The following is a 17899-nucleotide window of genomic DNA, read 5'->3' on the forward strand; positions in this document are numbered from 1 at the left end:
GAGATAGCCTGAAGGAGCTGGAGTGTGGTATGGCCACAACCAAGGGTGTACATGGAAGAAGCCTGGTCCCCGCCACAGAGGTAAGGTGCCACTGTTGGGGGGCATGCAAGGAGAGGGGAGGACAGCTTTAGGAGCCTCTTTCCCCATGCGCATGGTATCACGTGACAGGACACAGCCTACACGAGCTCTCAGGGCAGGCACGAGCCGCCGCAGGCACTGAGAGATCCAGGAGCAGGCGCCAATTGCTGCCCCCACCATTGTGGGATCCAGAAGCACACAGGAGCCGCTGCCGTGTGCCCTGGGAGTGGGCACCAGCCAGTGCTGCCATTGCAGGCTGTTATCCCCTTGACAGGGAGCGCACAAGAGCTGCAGCATCTGCACACCCCCTATCAAGGGGATAACAGCCAGCACATGCTGAGGAAAGACACAGAAGGCATCCATATGAAAAGCAGCCCTTGCACAAAATACATTAAACCCACACAAGCTACACAGGGATGCTCCTGCATATAAATAGCCTTCCAAGATCACAGTAGATAACTTTTTCCTAAACTCACAGAGTAAGAGAAATATACATAAAATGAAGAAGCAGAAAAACCACTCCCAGTTAAAAGACCAAGAGAATCCCCCTAAAAGAACAATGAAACAGACCTCTTCAGTGTAACAGACACCTAGTCCAAAAAGGAGGTAATGAAAATACCAAAGGAATTAAGAAAGGCTACCGAAAGAAATGCAGATTACTGTAAAAAGAAACTAGAAACTATAAGGAGGAGCCAAGAAAAATCAGAAAATTCATTTTCCGAGATTAAAGCTGAGCTAAAGGCAATGACTAGCAGAATGAATAATATAGGAGAATGAATAAGTGATCTGGAAGATAAAATAATGAAAATCACCCAACCAGAACAGGAGACAGAAAGCAAAATGAAAAAAAATGAAAACAATATAAAAACACCCACAGGATAATATAAAGCGTGCCTCTCTATGCATAACAGGGATTCCAGAAGGAGAAGAAAGAGAAACAGAGACTGAAAAGGTATTTGAAGAAATTATGCCTGAAAAGTTCCCAAATCTAAAAAGGAAACAGTTATCCAGACACAGAAAGCACAGAAGGTCAGGAACAAAATGAACCCTAACAGACCTACACCAAGACACATTACAATCAAAATGGCAAAAGTTAAACATAAAGAGAGGATTCTAAAGGCAGCAAGAGAAAAACAAAGAGTTAATTACAAGGGAACCCCCATAAGGCTATCAGCTGATTTCTCTACAGAAGCACCACAGGCCAGAAGGGAGTAGAAAAACATATTTAAAATCTTGAAAGGGAAAAATCTGCAATCTACAATGCTCTACCCAGCAAAATTATCATTTAGAATAGGAGAGATAAAGAATTTCTCAGAGAAGCAAAAACTAAAATAATACAGCAATACTAAACCTAACCTAAAAGAAATATTCAGAGGTCTCCTCTAATTTGAAAAGAAGCAAGAAGATATAGGAAAGAGGAAATCACAACTGGAAAGTAAATCACTTAAATAAGCCAGTATACAGATGGAAAAAATATTTTTTTAATCAATTTGTGAAAGAGATGATAAACGCAAGGAAGAGCAAAAGGATAAACATAAAGATGTAAAAGAGGACATCAAAATCATAAAATGTGGGAGAGGAGAGTAAGAAAATGTAGATTCTTTTTTTTTAGAATGCATTTGAGCCTATATGACTGTCAGTCTAAAGCAAGCAGATATAGTAAGGAGTTAACATACTTGAAAAACAGGGTAACCATAAATCAAAAACATACAATAGATTCACCAAAATCAAAAAGAAGAGAACACAAGCATAAAATAAAAGAAAATCATCAAACCACAAAATGAAAAACAAAAAAGGAAAAGAAAGGGACAAAGAAGAAACACAGCATCAACTGGAAAACAAGGTTTAAAACGGCAATACATACAGATTTATCAATAATTACCTTAAATGTCAATGGACTAAATGCTCCGATCAAAAGACAGAATGGCAGACTGGATAAAAAAACAAGAAAGTACGATATGCTGCCTACAAGGCACCCACTTTAGGGCAAAGGACACACACAGATTGAAAGTGAGGGTATGGAAAAAAGACATATCATGCAAACGGAAATGACAAGAAAGTGAGGGTCGCAATACTCACGTCAGATAAAATAGACTTTAAAACAAAGGCCATAAAGAAAGATAAAGACACTATATAATGACAAAAGGATCAATAAAAGGAGAGAATTTTACACTCATCAACATATATGTACTTAATATAGGAAAACCCAAATACATAAAACAATACTAACAGACATAAAAGGAAAAACTGACAGGAATACAATAATAGTAGGTGACTTTAACACCCCACTCACATCAATGGACAGATCTTCTAGACAGAAAATCAATAAGGCAACAGATATCCTAAATTATACAATAGAACAGTTAGACTTAATTGATATTTTCAGGACATCATATTCAAAAAACCCCGAATACACATTCTTTTCAAGTGCACATGTAATATTCTCTAGGACTGATGACATACTAGGGCACAAAACAATAGAGCCAGATTCACCACAAAGAAAAGAGAGAGAACCCAAATAAACAAAATAAGAAATGAAAAAGGAGAAATATCAACCAAGATCACAAAAATACAAAACAACCATAAGAGAATACTATGAACATTTATATGCCAACAAATTCAACAACCTGTAAGAAATGAACAAGTTTCTAGAAACATACAGCCCATTAAAATTTAATCAAGACTATAACAGATAATTTAAAACGACCTATCATTAGAAGTGAAATTGAATCTGTAATTAAAAGAAAAAAAAAAACAAAAACTCCCTACAAACAAAAATCCAGGACCAGATGGCTTCACAGGTGAATTCTACCAAACATACAAAGAACTTTTACCAATCCTCAAATTCTTCCAAAACACTGAAGAGGAGGGAACACTCCCGAAGACATTCTATGAAGTCACTATCACCGTGATACCAAAACCAAACAAAGATACCACCAAAAAAGAAAATTACAGGCCAGTATCTTTGAGGAATACAGAAGCAAAAATTCTCAACAAAGTATTAGCAAACTGAATCCAACAAAACATACAAAAGATCATACACCATGACCAAGTGGGATTCATCCTAAATTCATAAGGATGGTTCAACATATGCAAATCAATCAATGTGATACACCACATCAACAAAAGAAGAGACAAAAACCACATGATCATCTCAATAGATGCAGAAAAACCACCTGACAAAATCAACGTCCATTAATGATAAAAACTCTTACCAAAGTGGGTATAAAGGGAACATATCTCAACACAATAAAAGTTAATTATGACAAACCCACAGCCAATATACTCAATGATGAAAAGCTGAAATCCTTCTCTCTAAAATCTGGAACAAGAATGCCCAGTCTCACCACTTCTATTCAACATAATATTGGAAGTCCTGGCCACAGCAATCAGATACAAAAAAGAAAATGTATCCAAATTGGAAGGAAAGAGGTAAAATTGTCACTATATGCAGATGACATGAAACTATATATAGCAAGCCCTAAGAATGCCACACAAAAACTACTAGATATAATAAATTAATTCAGCAAAGTAGCAGGATACGAGATTAACATTCAGAAATCAGTTGCATTCCTTTACACTAACAATGAAATATCAGAACGGGATTGTAAAAAACAAATTCCTTTTAAGGGCTTCCCTGGTGGCGCACTGGTTGAGAGTCTACCTGCGATGCAGGGGACACGGATTCGTGCCCTGGTCCGGGAAGATCCCACATGCCACGAAGCGGCTAGGCCCGTGAGCCATGGCCGCTGAGCCTGCACGTCTGGAGCCTGTGCTCTGCAACGGGAGAGGCCACAACAGTGAGAGGCCCGTATACAGGGAAAAAAAAAAAAAAAAATTGCACCCAAGGAAAAAAAAATGGACCTAGGAATAAATCTTATCAAGGAGGTGAAAGATTTATATGCTGAGAACTATAAAACATTAATAAAGGAAATAAAAGAGGATTCAAAGTGATGGAAAGATATCCCATGCTCTTGGATAAATTAATATTGTTAACATGGCAATATTACCCAAAGCAATTTACAGATTTAATGTGATCCCTATCAAATTACCCATGACATTTTCCACAGAACTAGAACAAATAATCCAAAATCTTATTGTGGAACCATAAAAAACCCAGAATTGTTACCGCAATCCTGAGGAAAAACAACAAAGCAGGAGGCATAACTCTCCCAGACTTCAGAAAATACTAAAAAGCTACAGTAATCAAAACAGTGTGGTATTGGTACAAAAATAGGCATACGGATCAATGAAACAGAGTAGAGAGCACAGAAATAAACCCACACAACTACAGTCAATTAATCTTTGATAAAGAAGGCAAGAATATACAATGGAGAAAAGACATTCGCTCCAGCAAGTAGTACTGGGAGAGTTGGACAGCTGCATGCAAATCAATGAAGTTAAAACACACCCTCACACCATACACAAAAATAAACTCAAAATGGCTTAAAGACTTAAATATAAGACATGACGCCATAAAACTCCTAGAAGAGAACATAGGCAAAACATTCTCTGACATAAATTGTACCAATGTTTTCTTAAGTCAGTCTCCCAAGGCAATAGAGATAAAAACAAAATTAATCAAACTTACAAGCTTTTGCACAGCAAAGGGAACCATAAAAAAAAATGAAAAGACAACCTACAGAATGGGAGAAAATATCTGCAAATGATGCAAGAGACAAGGGCTTAATCTCCAAAATATATAAACAGTTCGTACAACTCAACAACAAACCCAATCGCAAATGATCAGAAGACCGAAAGAGACATTTCTCCAAAGAAGACATACAGATGGCCAGTAGGCACATGAAAAGATGCTCAACATCACCAATTATTAGAGAAATGCAAATCAAAACTACAATGAGGTATCACCTCACACCAGTCAGAATGGCCATCGTTAAAAAATCTACAAATAACAAATGTTGGAGAGGATGTGGAGAAAAGGGAACCCTCCTACACTGCTGGTGGGAATGTAAGTTGGTACAGCTACTATGGAAAACAGTATGCAGGTCCTTCAGAAAACTAAAAATAGAATTACTACATGATCCAGCAATCCCACTCCTGGGAATACACCTGGACAAAACTATAATTCAAAAAGATACATGCACCCCTATGTTCACAGCAGCACTGTTCACAATAGCCAAAACATGGAAACAACCTACATGTCCATCAACAGATGAATGGATAAAGAAGATGTGGTACATATATACAATGGAATACCACTCAGACATAAAAAAGAACTAAATAATGCCATTTGCAGCAACATGGATGCAACTAGAGATTATCATACTAAATGAAGTAAATCAGAAAGAGAAAGACAAATATTTTATGATATCATTTACATGTAGAATCTAAAATATGGCAGAGATTTCCCTGGTGGTGCAATGGTTAAGAATCTGCCTGCCAATGGAGGGGACATGCGTTTGAGCCCTGGTCTGGGAAGATCCCACATGCCACAGAGCAACTAAGCCCATGCACCACAACTACTGAGCCTGCACTCTAGAGCCCACGAGCCATAACTACTGAAGCCCATGCTCCACAACTACTGAAGCCCACACGCCTAGAGCCTATACTCCACAACAAGAGAAGCCACCACAATGAGAAACCCACGCACCGCAGTGAAGAGCAGCCCCCACTCGCCACAGCTAGAGAAAGCCCACGCGCAGCAATGAAGACCCAACACAGCCAAAAAATAATAATAATAATTTATAAAAATAAAAAAATTAAAAAAATAAAATATGGCACAAATGAACCTATCTACAAAACAGAAACTGACTCATAGAGAACAGATTTGTGGTTGACAAAGGGGCATAGGGGTAGGGGAGGGATGGACTGGGAGTTTGGGGTTAGTAGATGCAAACCATTACTATAGAATGAACAAACAACAAGGTGCTACTGTATAGCACAGGGAACTATATTCAATATCCTGAGATATTTTCCATAATGGAAAAGAATATAAAAAAGAATGCATATATATATGTATATATACGTGTATAACTGAATCACTTTGCTGTACAGCAGAAATTAACACAACATTGTAAATCAACTATACTTCAATTTGAAAAAAGAATATTCTAGAAACTAAAACAATTAAATAAATACACAGTATAAAAGATTTATACAATAAAGTCAACCCCATTACCTCATGAATGGAATCCACTCATATTCCCCTGAAAATGTTAGTTTCCATCAATTACACAACTTAGTTTAATTAGTTTAGTATGGGTACTATTTTGCTTCTGGACTTTAATTGACACTACTCAAAATGACAGGGCAGTAATCCCAGTTAGTATACCAATAATAAGGTGGTATTCTTAGCTACAGTGTACCAATAGATATGAGTATGTGCAAAGGAAATGGAAATCCTTCAGCTAATGAGCATTGTGAGACTGCATATGGAAAATAACAGCAGAAATAGTTTTCATGGGGTTTAAAGAGAAAAGTCTCCTAAGAGTTTATGGAGCACAGTCCATATAGAACCTGTCTCTAGTGGCCTGGCCCAGTCCTGGGTGGTTTAAAAGGAAGAGCACAGAATTAGAAGTCAGAAGATCTGAATGTGAACCCAGGCTCTGTAACTTATTAGCTATTTGATTAAGGGCAAATCACTCATGCTATTCTCAAAGAAAAGTAGGGATGACACCACTATGTACACCTCTCCCATAGAAGAGATGCACTGGAACTAATAATTTACTGGTGTAACCTTCCCCTCTAGACTAAAAACTCTTTGAAGGCAGGAGACATATCTCACTGAGTTCTCACTCACTACTTATTCTCACTACCTAAACTAACATGGTGCCTGAAAGACACAGTAACTCATGAACTGATGACTCATTTAAAGAATACCACCCTACCAACCTAACAGAAATATGGGAAGGGTAAAACTGAAAATACTCTACAAAGATGAGTTTATCACCATCAGTGTTTAAATGAAGAAATAAAAGCTATGTTTATCTTAACTATGAATGATTCAATTCTTGAAAGAATAACTAATACTTCAGATGATATAACCAGGAACCAAAAATATGATCTGAAATAAAGAGCCAGAATCAATAAGTTGAATTTAATACAAAGAAGCATAAAGTCTCATACTGATGTTTGAATAACACATGCCAATAAAGGATGAGGGTATATGGCTTGGGAACAGTTTGCATTAAAACATTCTAGGAAGGTTTTAGTTAACTTACATAAAGATGATATGTTGAAATCTATTTTAAGGTTAAGCTGGATTAGGAAATTCCATGGCACTCCAGTGGTAAGGACTCCACAATCTCACTGCCATGGGCCCCAGTTTGATCCCTTGTCGGGAAACTAAGATCCCACAAGCTGTGCAGCATGGCCAAAAAAGAAAAAAGAGTCTTATATACAAGACACAAAATCATAATAAAGGAACAAGATTGAATAAAATAAAAGATTATGCTGAATTAATACAAGAACACTCCTCAGACGGGGGCAAGGAGAAGCACAGTGGTATAAAGGAGCAGATTCCAAAATAAAAACAGGTAAAATAAATGACTCAAATGTTGACCCTCAAGGACAATGGGAAGAAGAGAACATTCTAATGCCACAAGTAAGCAATCACACACATGCTCACATACACGAAGCAGGCACAAGTTTAAGGAGTCCTAGAAAAACATGAAAGAGAAACTATACTTATTAATTTTCAATATTCTTAAAAATGTACAGCAAGAAAAATCAGGCTTTTTCTTTCATTTTTGTCCTCTTCTTCTCAGGCAGGGCTTTATTCCTTAAGGTAACAACATTTGCAAAACTTCTAAATAAGCCAGGATATAGAAAAGTGTTTCTTAATTTCTTTTTTTAAAAAATCCAGGTTTCACGTAATAATTACTTTTAGCCTCTCTATGCACTTTAATTCATGTTGGCTGCCCTACTTAGAACGTCTTTTACAACAACTGGCATCTTGCTACCAGTCCTCTAACTCTAAGTCCAGTACCTTCTCCATTTCCTCCCCATGGAGCTGCTGACATGTGAGATTTCACATACCAATGTGTTCTCTGAACTTCTGAAGATAAATAACCTCTTCCGTCTCTGAAACACCATAGCACCAATATACATATTTTTATAATACTTATGATGTTCCACTTGGTAATTCAATTGTTTGTATACCTGTTTCATCTCTTATACCAGATTATAAGGTTTTGGTGGGCCAAAACATGTTCCACTTGGTAATTCAATTGTTTGTATACCTGTTTCAGCTCTTATACCAGATTATAAGGTTTTGGTGGGCCAAAACCCATCTTATCTTGGTAGATTCTACAGCAGCTAGCACAGCTGTACTTGGAAGAAAAGATGAGAAGAGGAATGGGGGAAGGGGGAAAAAGAGGCAGAATAAATAGAAGGTCCAAAGTATAGTAGAAGACATGTAAGTGCAGAGTTACCCCGGGGGTGCGCATTCTGGGTCTATTTGTGGGTTCAAATATCCAAAAGACATACAAATAGTATTGACATGTCCCCTAGGGTTCCTGGGAATTCAACCTCAGGTTGCTAGGAATTCAAAATAAGAAACATAAACTTTAACTATTTATGAATATAGATCAAACCCTCCTTTTTTTGGCAGCAGAGAAAGGATAAGACACTGGGAAAATGACTAAGATTTAAGGTAGAAATCTCTACCTTTACCCATAAGAAGAACAAACATTTCCAAAGTCCTAAAATGGGTGGTAAAACCAAATAAATGGATTATTCAATTACCAGACCGCATCAATGGATTCTGCACAAATCTTTTCAAAGAGCTAGTGAAAAATGTGTTTTGAATATCACTTTGATTCTTCTTCCCTGAATTAAAATAATCGCTCATATCTGAATCCAAATGCCATGCTTTCTCCTGACACATAAATACTTACCATCCTCCTCAGGCAACTCTTCTGGACTAAGTTCTACTAATTCAAAGCCATGTTTGATACACCACTCTTGAGCCTTCTGTCGGTTTACACCTAAAATAACATGCAAAAGATTCTTTATAAGCAAAAATAAAATAAAACATGAATATTGCTGCAATACTCTCCACAATCTCAAAGTGTTACCTTTAATGTCAATGTTATTCTGAAGGCGTACTAAATAAATTAATATAAGGAAAATGATTTCTCAAACCCCAAGTGTCTGTTCTTAAAAAATAAAATGTAAATATTGCAAGATTCCAAAGAGAAATAGCTGAAAATATTTTTGTAAGGTAATAAAATCACACAAGATATACTGTTCTAAGTTAAGGAAACCAATGTATTGTTTACCAAGGAATGGCAAGTGTAACAACGTATGTACCACCTACAATCCCACTGGAGTGCCTTACCATTTTCAGACACTCTATCGCAAACCAAGATCATCACCTCAGGTAACCATGCTTCTGCCAGTGGAAGCCAGGAGGAAACACTATCAAGACCAGATTTCTAGAGGGAGGAGAAAGAAACATAGAAACAAAAACAGAAAAAGAGACATTAAGAGAACTCACAGAAAATGCAAGGTTAAAAAAAACAAGCACAAAATAATTTCTTATTCAAGGTCCATGGAAAACAAAATCTTACTTGCATGCTGTCAAAGTAAACCACAAATGCTTGAACAGACTCTGCAATCTCTGCAGTGACGAGAAATTTGTTTGGCACCACACATAGATTGATATCTGCTGAATAGTATTTATTATCAATGGTCCAGGGATAAAACCTCACGGCATCGTTGGCAGTCACTTCCACAATAAGATCTTCTGTTCCAAGGATATCTAAATAAATGACACAATATTACCATGGAAAGTACAAAACCAATATACAATGGTCAATTTTCTCAGTAAGATACCAGATTAATAATTCTCTTTATGCAAGGATTTCAAAGGGCCTCTGATTTATTAGGATAGTTTCCTTCTCTGATCATTTGATTATAAAAGTAATGGTGACATAATTTAATTCAATTAATTGGCTTTTTTCTTTAAGAACATAAAAACTATTGTGACTAGATTACATAGTAGTAGAGAACAAAACAGTCATCTAAGCAAACACCCAGTAAAGAGCAAGCAGAAGAGAAAGAAAAACAGCTACATGTATTGCTTACATACTTTATGGAAGCCGGAAGACTGTGAGAATAGTCAAGAATTTGTAACTATTTTGTACTTACTGCAAACTAAAAGGAAGATAGCAGCAAAGCTAAACCAGTAACAAAACAGTTACACACAGTCCCTGGGCCAAATGCTAACACATTAATTCAACTAATGAAATAAAAGAATGCATACTGATAAATGACCCCATTCCATTTATATATATTCAGCCTTCTTCAGATTCTTTGAAAGCCAACTCAAATTCTTGTTGACAAAGACACTCTGGCAAATTTTAATATAGAAAGCCAAGCAAATTAAATGATTTAGGAAAGAACCAAATCTTTCAGAAATCCATGTGCAACATGGGTATAACTAGTGAAATTCTTAACAGTAAATTACCAAGTCAATGATGGACAAATATAGATGTGGTCATGGAACCACTGGAGCATTTTGCTTCCATAATGTCATACAATATTTAGAACTTGAAGAGACATCAGAAATTGTTCTAACCCGAACTCCCATCTCTCATACCCATAACCATAACCTCCATTTTACACAGATGTGGAAAATTAGCTTAGAGAAGTAAAATGACAGGCCACTAACTGGGTTATAATAAGAATATACAGCCAAATGGCCACAAACTCCTTTTTAATGCATACTAAGATGAACATATAAAATATTCCTCACGAAAAAGAACACAGCAGGAGGCATAACCCTCCTAGACTTCAGACAACACTACAAAAGTACAGTAATCAAAACAGCATGGTACTGGCACAAAAACAGACATGGATCAATGAAACAGAATAGAGAGCACAGAAATAAACCCACACAACTACGATCAGTTAATCTCTGACAAAGAAGGCAAGGATATACAATGGAGAAAAGACATTCGCTTCAGCAAGTAGTACTGGGCAAGTTGGACAGCTGCATGCAAATCAATGAAGTTAAAACATACCCTCACACCGTACACAAAAATAAACTCAAAATGGCTAAAAGACTTAAATATAAGACATGACACCATAAAACTCCTGGAAGAGAACATAGGCAAAACATTCTCTGACATAAATTGTACCAATATTTTCTTAGATCAGTCTCCCAAGGGAATAGGTATAAAAGCAAAAATAAACAAATAGACCTAATCAAACTTACAAGCTTTTGCAGAGCAAAGAAAACCATAAGCAAAACAAAAAACCTGTAGACTGGGAGAAAATATTTGCAAATCACATGACTGACAAAGGCTTAATTTCCCAAATACACAAACAGCTCATACAACTCAGTAACAAAAAAACAACCCAATCATAAAATGGGCAGAAGACCTAAACAGACATTTCTCCAAAGAAGACATACAGATGGCCAGTAGGCACATGAAAAGATGCTCAACATCGCCATTTATAAGAAATATGCAAATCAAAACTATAATGAAGTACCACCTCACACCAGTCAGAAAGGCCACCATTAAAATGTCCACAAATTACAAATACTGAGAGGGTGTGGAGAAAAGGGAACATTCTTACACTGTTGGTAGGAATGTAAGTTTGTGCAGCCACTGTGGAAAACAGTATGGAGGTTCCTCAGAAAACTAAAAATAGAATTACTATATAATCCAGCAATTCCACTCCTAGGCATATATCTGGACAAAACTATAATTTGAAAAGATACATGCATCCCTATGTTCATAGCAGCAGTATTCACAATAGCCAAGACATGGAAACAACCTAAATGTCCATCAACAGATGAATGGATAAAGAAGATGTGGTACATATACAAAATGGAATACTATTCAACCATTTTTTAAAAATGAAATAATTGCCATTTGCAGCAACATGAATACAACTAGAGATTATCATACTAAGTGAAGTAACTCAGAAAGGGAAAGACGAATACCATATGATATCACTTATATGTGGGATCTAAAATACAACACAAATGAATAAACCTATGAAACAAAAACAGACTCACAGACAGAGGACAGACTTGTGGTTGCCAAGGGGGAGGGGAGTGGGGGAAGGAAGGATTGGGAGTTTGGGGTTAGCAGATGCAAACTATTATACTATACAAGATGAATAAACAAAAAGGACCTACTGTATAGCACAGGGAACTATATTCAATATTCTGTGATAAATCATAATGGGAAAGAATATGATAAGGAATGTATATATAACCAAATGACATTGCTGTACAGCAGAAATTAACACATTATAAATCAACTATACTTCAATAATTAAAAAATTTGTTTAAATATTCCTCAAACTCACAATTAGTAAGACACAGAAAACTAGAAGTTAAATTTTAAATTCCAGAGCTAGGATTATATATTTGGAACGTTGCCGTAGTTTCTGCTCAACAAAATGATATGCAGGAATTATTTAGTCTCAAAACTGCTAGGAAGGGACTTCCCTGGTGGTTCGGAGTCCACCTTCCAATGTGGGGGATGCAGGTTTGATGCCTAGTCGGGGAACTAGGGTCCCACATGTCAGGGAGCAGCTAGGCCTGCATGCCACAGCTACTGAGCCCGCAAGCCACAACTGTAAGCCCATGCCCTCTGCAACCCACGTGCCACAACTAGAGAGAAGCCTGCGCACCAGAGCAATGGATCCCGTGTGCCGCCACTGAGACCCAATGCAGCCAAAAATAAATAAATAAATACTAAAAATTTTTTAAAACCTGCTAGGAATGACATATAATATATAAAGTGTGTATGTGTGCATGTGCATTTTTTCATTGATAAACTTTCATCATGTGGTTATTAAGAAGAACTGGTCTGGAAGAGACTTTCAAGATGGTGGAGGAGTAAGACATGGAGATCACCTTCCTCCCCACAAATACATCAGAAATACAACTACATGGGGAACAACTCCTACAGAGCACCTACTGAAAGCTAGCAGAAGACCTCAGACTTCCCGAAAGGCAAGAAACTCCCCACGTACCTGGATATATATTTTTTTCTCCTTTTTCTCTTTCTGTGAGTGTGTATGTGTATGCTTCTTTGTGTGATTTTGTCTGTATAGCTTTACTTTTACCGTTTGTCCTAGGGTTCTGTCTATCTTTTTTTTTAAAAAAATATAGTTTTTAGCACTTGTTTTCATTGGTGGATTGTTTTTTGGTTTGGTTGCTCTCTTCTTTCTTTCTTTTTTACTACTTTTGAATTTTTTTATTTGTAATAATTATTTTTTATTTTTTTTAAAAAACTATTTTATCTTATTTTTTTCTTTCTTTCTTTTTTTCTCCCTTTTCGCCTGAGCCGTGTGGCTGACAGGGTCTTGGTGCTCTGGCTGGCTGTCAGGCCTGTGTCTCTGATGTGGGAGAACCAAGTTTAGGACATTAGTCCACCAGAGACCTCCCGGCTCCATGTAATATCAAATGGCAAAAGCTCTCCCAAAGATCTCCATCTCAACGCTAAGACCCAGCTCCACTCAACGACCAGCAAGTTACAGTGCTGGACACCCTACACCAAACAACTAGCAAGACAGGAACACAACCCCATTCATTAGCAGAGAGGCTGCCTAAAGTCATAACAAGGTCACAGACACCCCAAAACATACCACTGGACACAGTCCTGCCCACCAGAAAGACAAGATCGAATGTCATCCACCAGAAAACAGGCACTAGTCCCCTCCGCCAGGAAGCCTACACAGCCCACTGAACCAACCTTAGCCACTGGGGGTAGACACCAAAAACAACAGGAACCAAGAACCTGCAGCCTGCAAAAAGGAGACTCCAAACACAGTAAGTTAAGCAAAATGAGAAGAAAACGAAGCACACAGCAGACGAAGAAGCAAGGTAAAAAGCCACCACACCAAACAAATGAAGAGGAAACAGGCAGTCCACCTGAAAAAGAATTCAGAGTAATTACAGTAAAGATGATCCAAAATCTTGGATATAGAATGGAGAAAACACAAGAAATGTTTAACAAGGTCCAAGAAGAACTAAAGAGCAAACAAACATGATGAGCATCACAATCAATGAAATTAAAACTGCTCCAGAAAGAATCAATAGCAGAATAACTGAAACAGAAGGTGGATAAGTGACCTGGAAGATAAAATAGTGGAAGTAACTACTGCAGAGCAGAATAAAGAAAAAAGAATGAAAAGAATTGAGGACAGTTTTAGAGACCTCTGGGACAACATTAAATGCAACAACATTCGATTTTTAGGGGTCCCAGAAGAAGAAGAGAAAAAGAAAGGGACTGAGAAAATATTTTAAGAGCTTACAGTTGAAAATTTCCAATATAGGAAAGGAAATAGTCAAGTCCAGGAAGCACAGAGTCCCACACAGGATAAATCCAAGAAGAAACATGCCAAGACACATATTAATCAAACTATAAAAAATTAAATACAAAGAAAAAATATTAAAAGCAGCAAGGGGAAAACAACAAATAACACACAAGGGAATCCCCATAAGGTTAACAGTTGATCTTTCAGTAGAAACTCTGCAAGCCACAAGGGACTGGCAGGACATATTTAAAGTGATGAAAGGGAAAAACCTACAACCAAGATGACTCTACCCAGCAAGAATCTTATTCAGATTCGACGGAGAAATTAAAACCTTTACAGACAAACAAAAGCTAACAGAATTCAGCACCACCAAAACAGCTTTACAACAAATGCTAAAGGAACTTCTCTAGGCAGGAAACACAAGAGAAGGAAAAGACCTATAATAACAAACCCAAAACAATTAAGAGAATGGTAGTATGAACATACATATCGATAATTACTTTAAATGTAAATGGATTAAATGCTCCAACCGAAAGACACAGACTGGCTGAATGCATACAAAAACAAGACCCATATATATGCTCTCTACAAGAGACCCACTTCAGACCTAGGGACACATACAGACTGAAAGTGAAGGGATGGAAAAAGATATTCCATGCAAATGGAAATCAAAAGAAAGCTGGAGCAGCATTCTCATATGAGACAAAATAGACTTTAAAGGACACTACATAATGATCAAGGGATCAATCCAAGAAGAAGATATAAAAATTGTAAATATTTATGCATCAAACATAGGAGCACCTCAATAGATAAGGCAAATGCTAACAGCCATAAAAGGGGAAATCAATAGTAACACAGTCACAGTAGGGGACTTTAACACCCGTTTTCACCAATGGACAGATCATCCAAAATGAAAATAAATAAGGAAACACAAGCTTAAATGACACATTAAACAAGACGGACTTAATTGACATTTATAGGACATTCCATCCAAAAACAAAAGAATACACTTTCTTCTCAAGTGCTCATGGAACATTCTCCAAGATAGATCATTTCGGATCACAAATCAAGCCTTGGTATATTTAAGAAAATTAAAATCGTATGAAGTATCTTTTCTGACCACAATACTATGAGACTGGACATCAATTACAGGAAAAAATCTGCAAAAAATAAAAACACATGCAGGCTAAACAATACACTACTAAATAACCAAGAGATCACTGAGGAAATCAAAGAGGAAGTCAAAAAGTACCTAGAAACAAATGACAATGAAAACGCGATGACCCCAAACTTATGGAATGCATCAAAATCAGTTCTAAGAGGGAAGTTTATAGCAATACAATCCTACTTCAAGAAACAAGAAACACCTCAAATAAACAACCTAACCTTATACCTAAAGCAATGAGAGAAAGAAGAATAAAACCCCAAAGTTAGCAGAAGGAAAGAAATCATAAAGAGCAGATCAGAAATAAATGAAAAAGAAATGAAGGAAACAATAGCAAAGATCAATAAAACTAAAAGCTGGTTCTTTGAGAAGACAAACAAAACTGATAAATCACTAGCCAGACTCATCAAGAAAAAAAGGGAGAAGACTCAAATCAACAGAATTAGAAATTAAAAAGGAGAAGTAACAACTGACCCTGCAGAAATACAAAGGAACATGAGAGATTACTACAAGCAACTGTAAGCCAATAAAATGGACAACCTGGAAGAAATGGACAAATTCTTAGAAAGGCACAACCTTCTGAGACTGAACCAGGAAGAAATAGAAAATATAAACAGACCAATAACAAGCACTGAAATTGAAACTGTGATTAAAAATCTTCCAACAAACAGAAGTCCAGGACCAGATGGCTTCACAGGCGAATTCTATCAAATGTTTATAGAGAAGAGCTAACACCTATCCTTCTCAAACTCTTCCAAAATATAGCAGAGGGAGAAACACTCCACAACTCATTCTACGTAGCCACCTTCATCCTGATACCAAAACCAGACAAAGATGTCACAAAGAAAGAAAACTACAGGCCAACATCACTGATGAACATAGATGCAAAAATCCTCAACAAAATACTAGCAAATAGAATCCAATAGAACATTAAAAGGATCATACACCATGATCAAGTGGGGTTTATCCGAGGAATGCAAGGATTCTTCAATATACGCAAATCAATCAATGTGACAAATCATATTAACAAATTGAAGGAGAAAAACCATATGATCATCTCGATAGATGCAGAAAGAGCTTTCGACAAAATTCAACACCCATTTATGATAAAAACCTTCCAGAAAGTAGGCAGAGAGGGAACTTACCACAACATAATAAAGGCCATATATGACAAACCCACACCAAACATTGTTCTCAATGGTGAAAAACTGAAACCATTTTCACTAAGATCAGGAACAAGACAAGGTTGTCCACTCTCACCACTATTATTCAACATAGTGTTGGAAGTTTTAGGCACAGCAATCAGAGAAGAAAAAGAAATAAAAGGAATCCAAATTGGAAAAGAAAAAGTAAGCAGTCATTGTTTGCAGATGACATGATACTATACGTGAAGAATCCTAAAGATGCTACCACAAAAGTACTAGAGCTAATCAATGAATTTGGTAAAGTTGCAGAATACAAAATTAATGCACAGAAATCTCCTGCATTCCTATACACTAATGATGAAAAATCTGAAAGAAAAATTAAGGAAACAGTCCCATTTACCATTGCAACAAAAAGAATAAAATACATAGGAATAAACCTACCTAAGGAGACAAAAGACCTGTACGCAGAAAACTATAAGACACTGATGAAAGAAATTAAAGATGATGCAAACATATGGAGAGATATACCATGTTCTTGGATTGGAAGAATCAACATTGTGAAAGTGACTATACTACCCAAAGCAATCTACAGATTCAATGTAATCCCTATCAAACTACCAATGGCATTTTTCACAGAACTAGAACAAAAAATTTCACAATATGTATGGAAACACAAAAGACCCCGAATAGCCAAAGCAATCTTGAGAAAGAAAAATGGGGCTGTAGGAATAAGGCTCCCAGGCTTCAGATTATACTACAAAGCTACAGTAATCAAGATGGTATGGTACTGGCACAAAAATAGAAATATAGATCGATGGAACAAGATAGAAAGCACAGAGATAAACCCATGCACATATGGTTCAACTTACTTCTGATAGTGAAGGCAAGAATATACAATGGAGAAAAGACAGCCTTTTCAATAGGTGGTGCTGGGAATACTGGACAGCTACATGTAAAAGAATGAAATTAGAACACTCCCTAACACCATATACAAAAATAAACTCAAAATGGATTAAAGACTTAAAAGTAAGGCCACACACTATAAAACTCTTAGAGGAAAACATAGGCAGAACACTCTATGACATAAATCACAGCAAGATACTTTTTAACCCACCTCCTAGAGAAATGGAAATAAAAACAAGAATAAACAAATGGGACCTAATGAAACTTAAAAGCTTTTGCACAGCAGAGGAAACCATAAAGAAGACGAAAAGACAACCCTCAGAATGGGAGAAAATATTTGCCAATGAAGCAACTCACAAAG

At 36.7% G+C, this 17899-nt stretch overlaps 1 protein-coding gene across 6 annotated transcripts in view; it reads right to left on the reverse strand.

The window, feature by feature from the left end:
* AAGAB (alpha and gamma adaptin binding protein) overlaps positions 1-17899 on the reverse strand; it is a 176614-nt gene that overhangs the window by 51336 nt on the left and 107379 nt on the right. For all 6 annotated transcript variants that reach the window (XM_029237004.1, XM_029236998.1, XM_029236999.1 and 3 more), the window contains 3 exons: positions 9612-9802; positions 9380-9476; positions 8937-9026 (listed from right to left, as the gene is read on the reverse strand). In XM_029237004.1, coding sequence (XP_029092837.1) covers positions 8937-9026; positions 9380-9476; positions 9612-9617 — 193 coding nt within the window. In that variant the 5' untranslated portion in view covers positions 9618-9802. The remainder of the gene's footprint in view (positions 1-8936; positions 9027-9379; positions 9477-9611; positions 9803-17899) is intronic.

Source organism: Monodon monoceros, unplaced genomic scaffold (assembly GCF_005190385.1).
Source record: "Monodon monoceros isolate NGI ecotype Baffin Bay Population unplaced genomic scaffold, NGI_Narwhal_1 Super_Scaffold_21, whole genome shotgun sequence".
In the NCBI taxonomy this organism is placed as follows: domain Eukaryota; kingdom Metazoa; phylum Chordata; class Mammalia; order Artiodactyla; family Monodontidae; genus Monodon; species Monodon monoceros.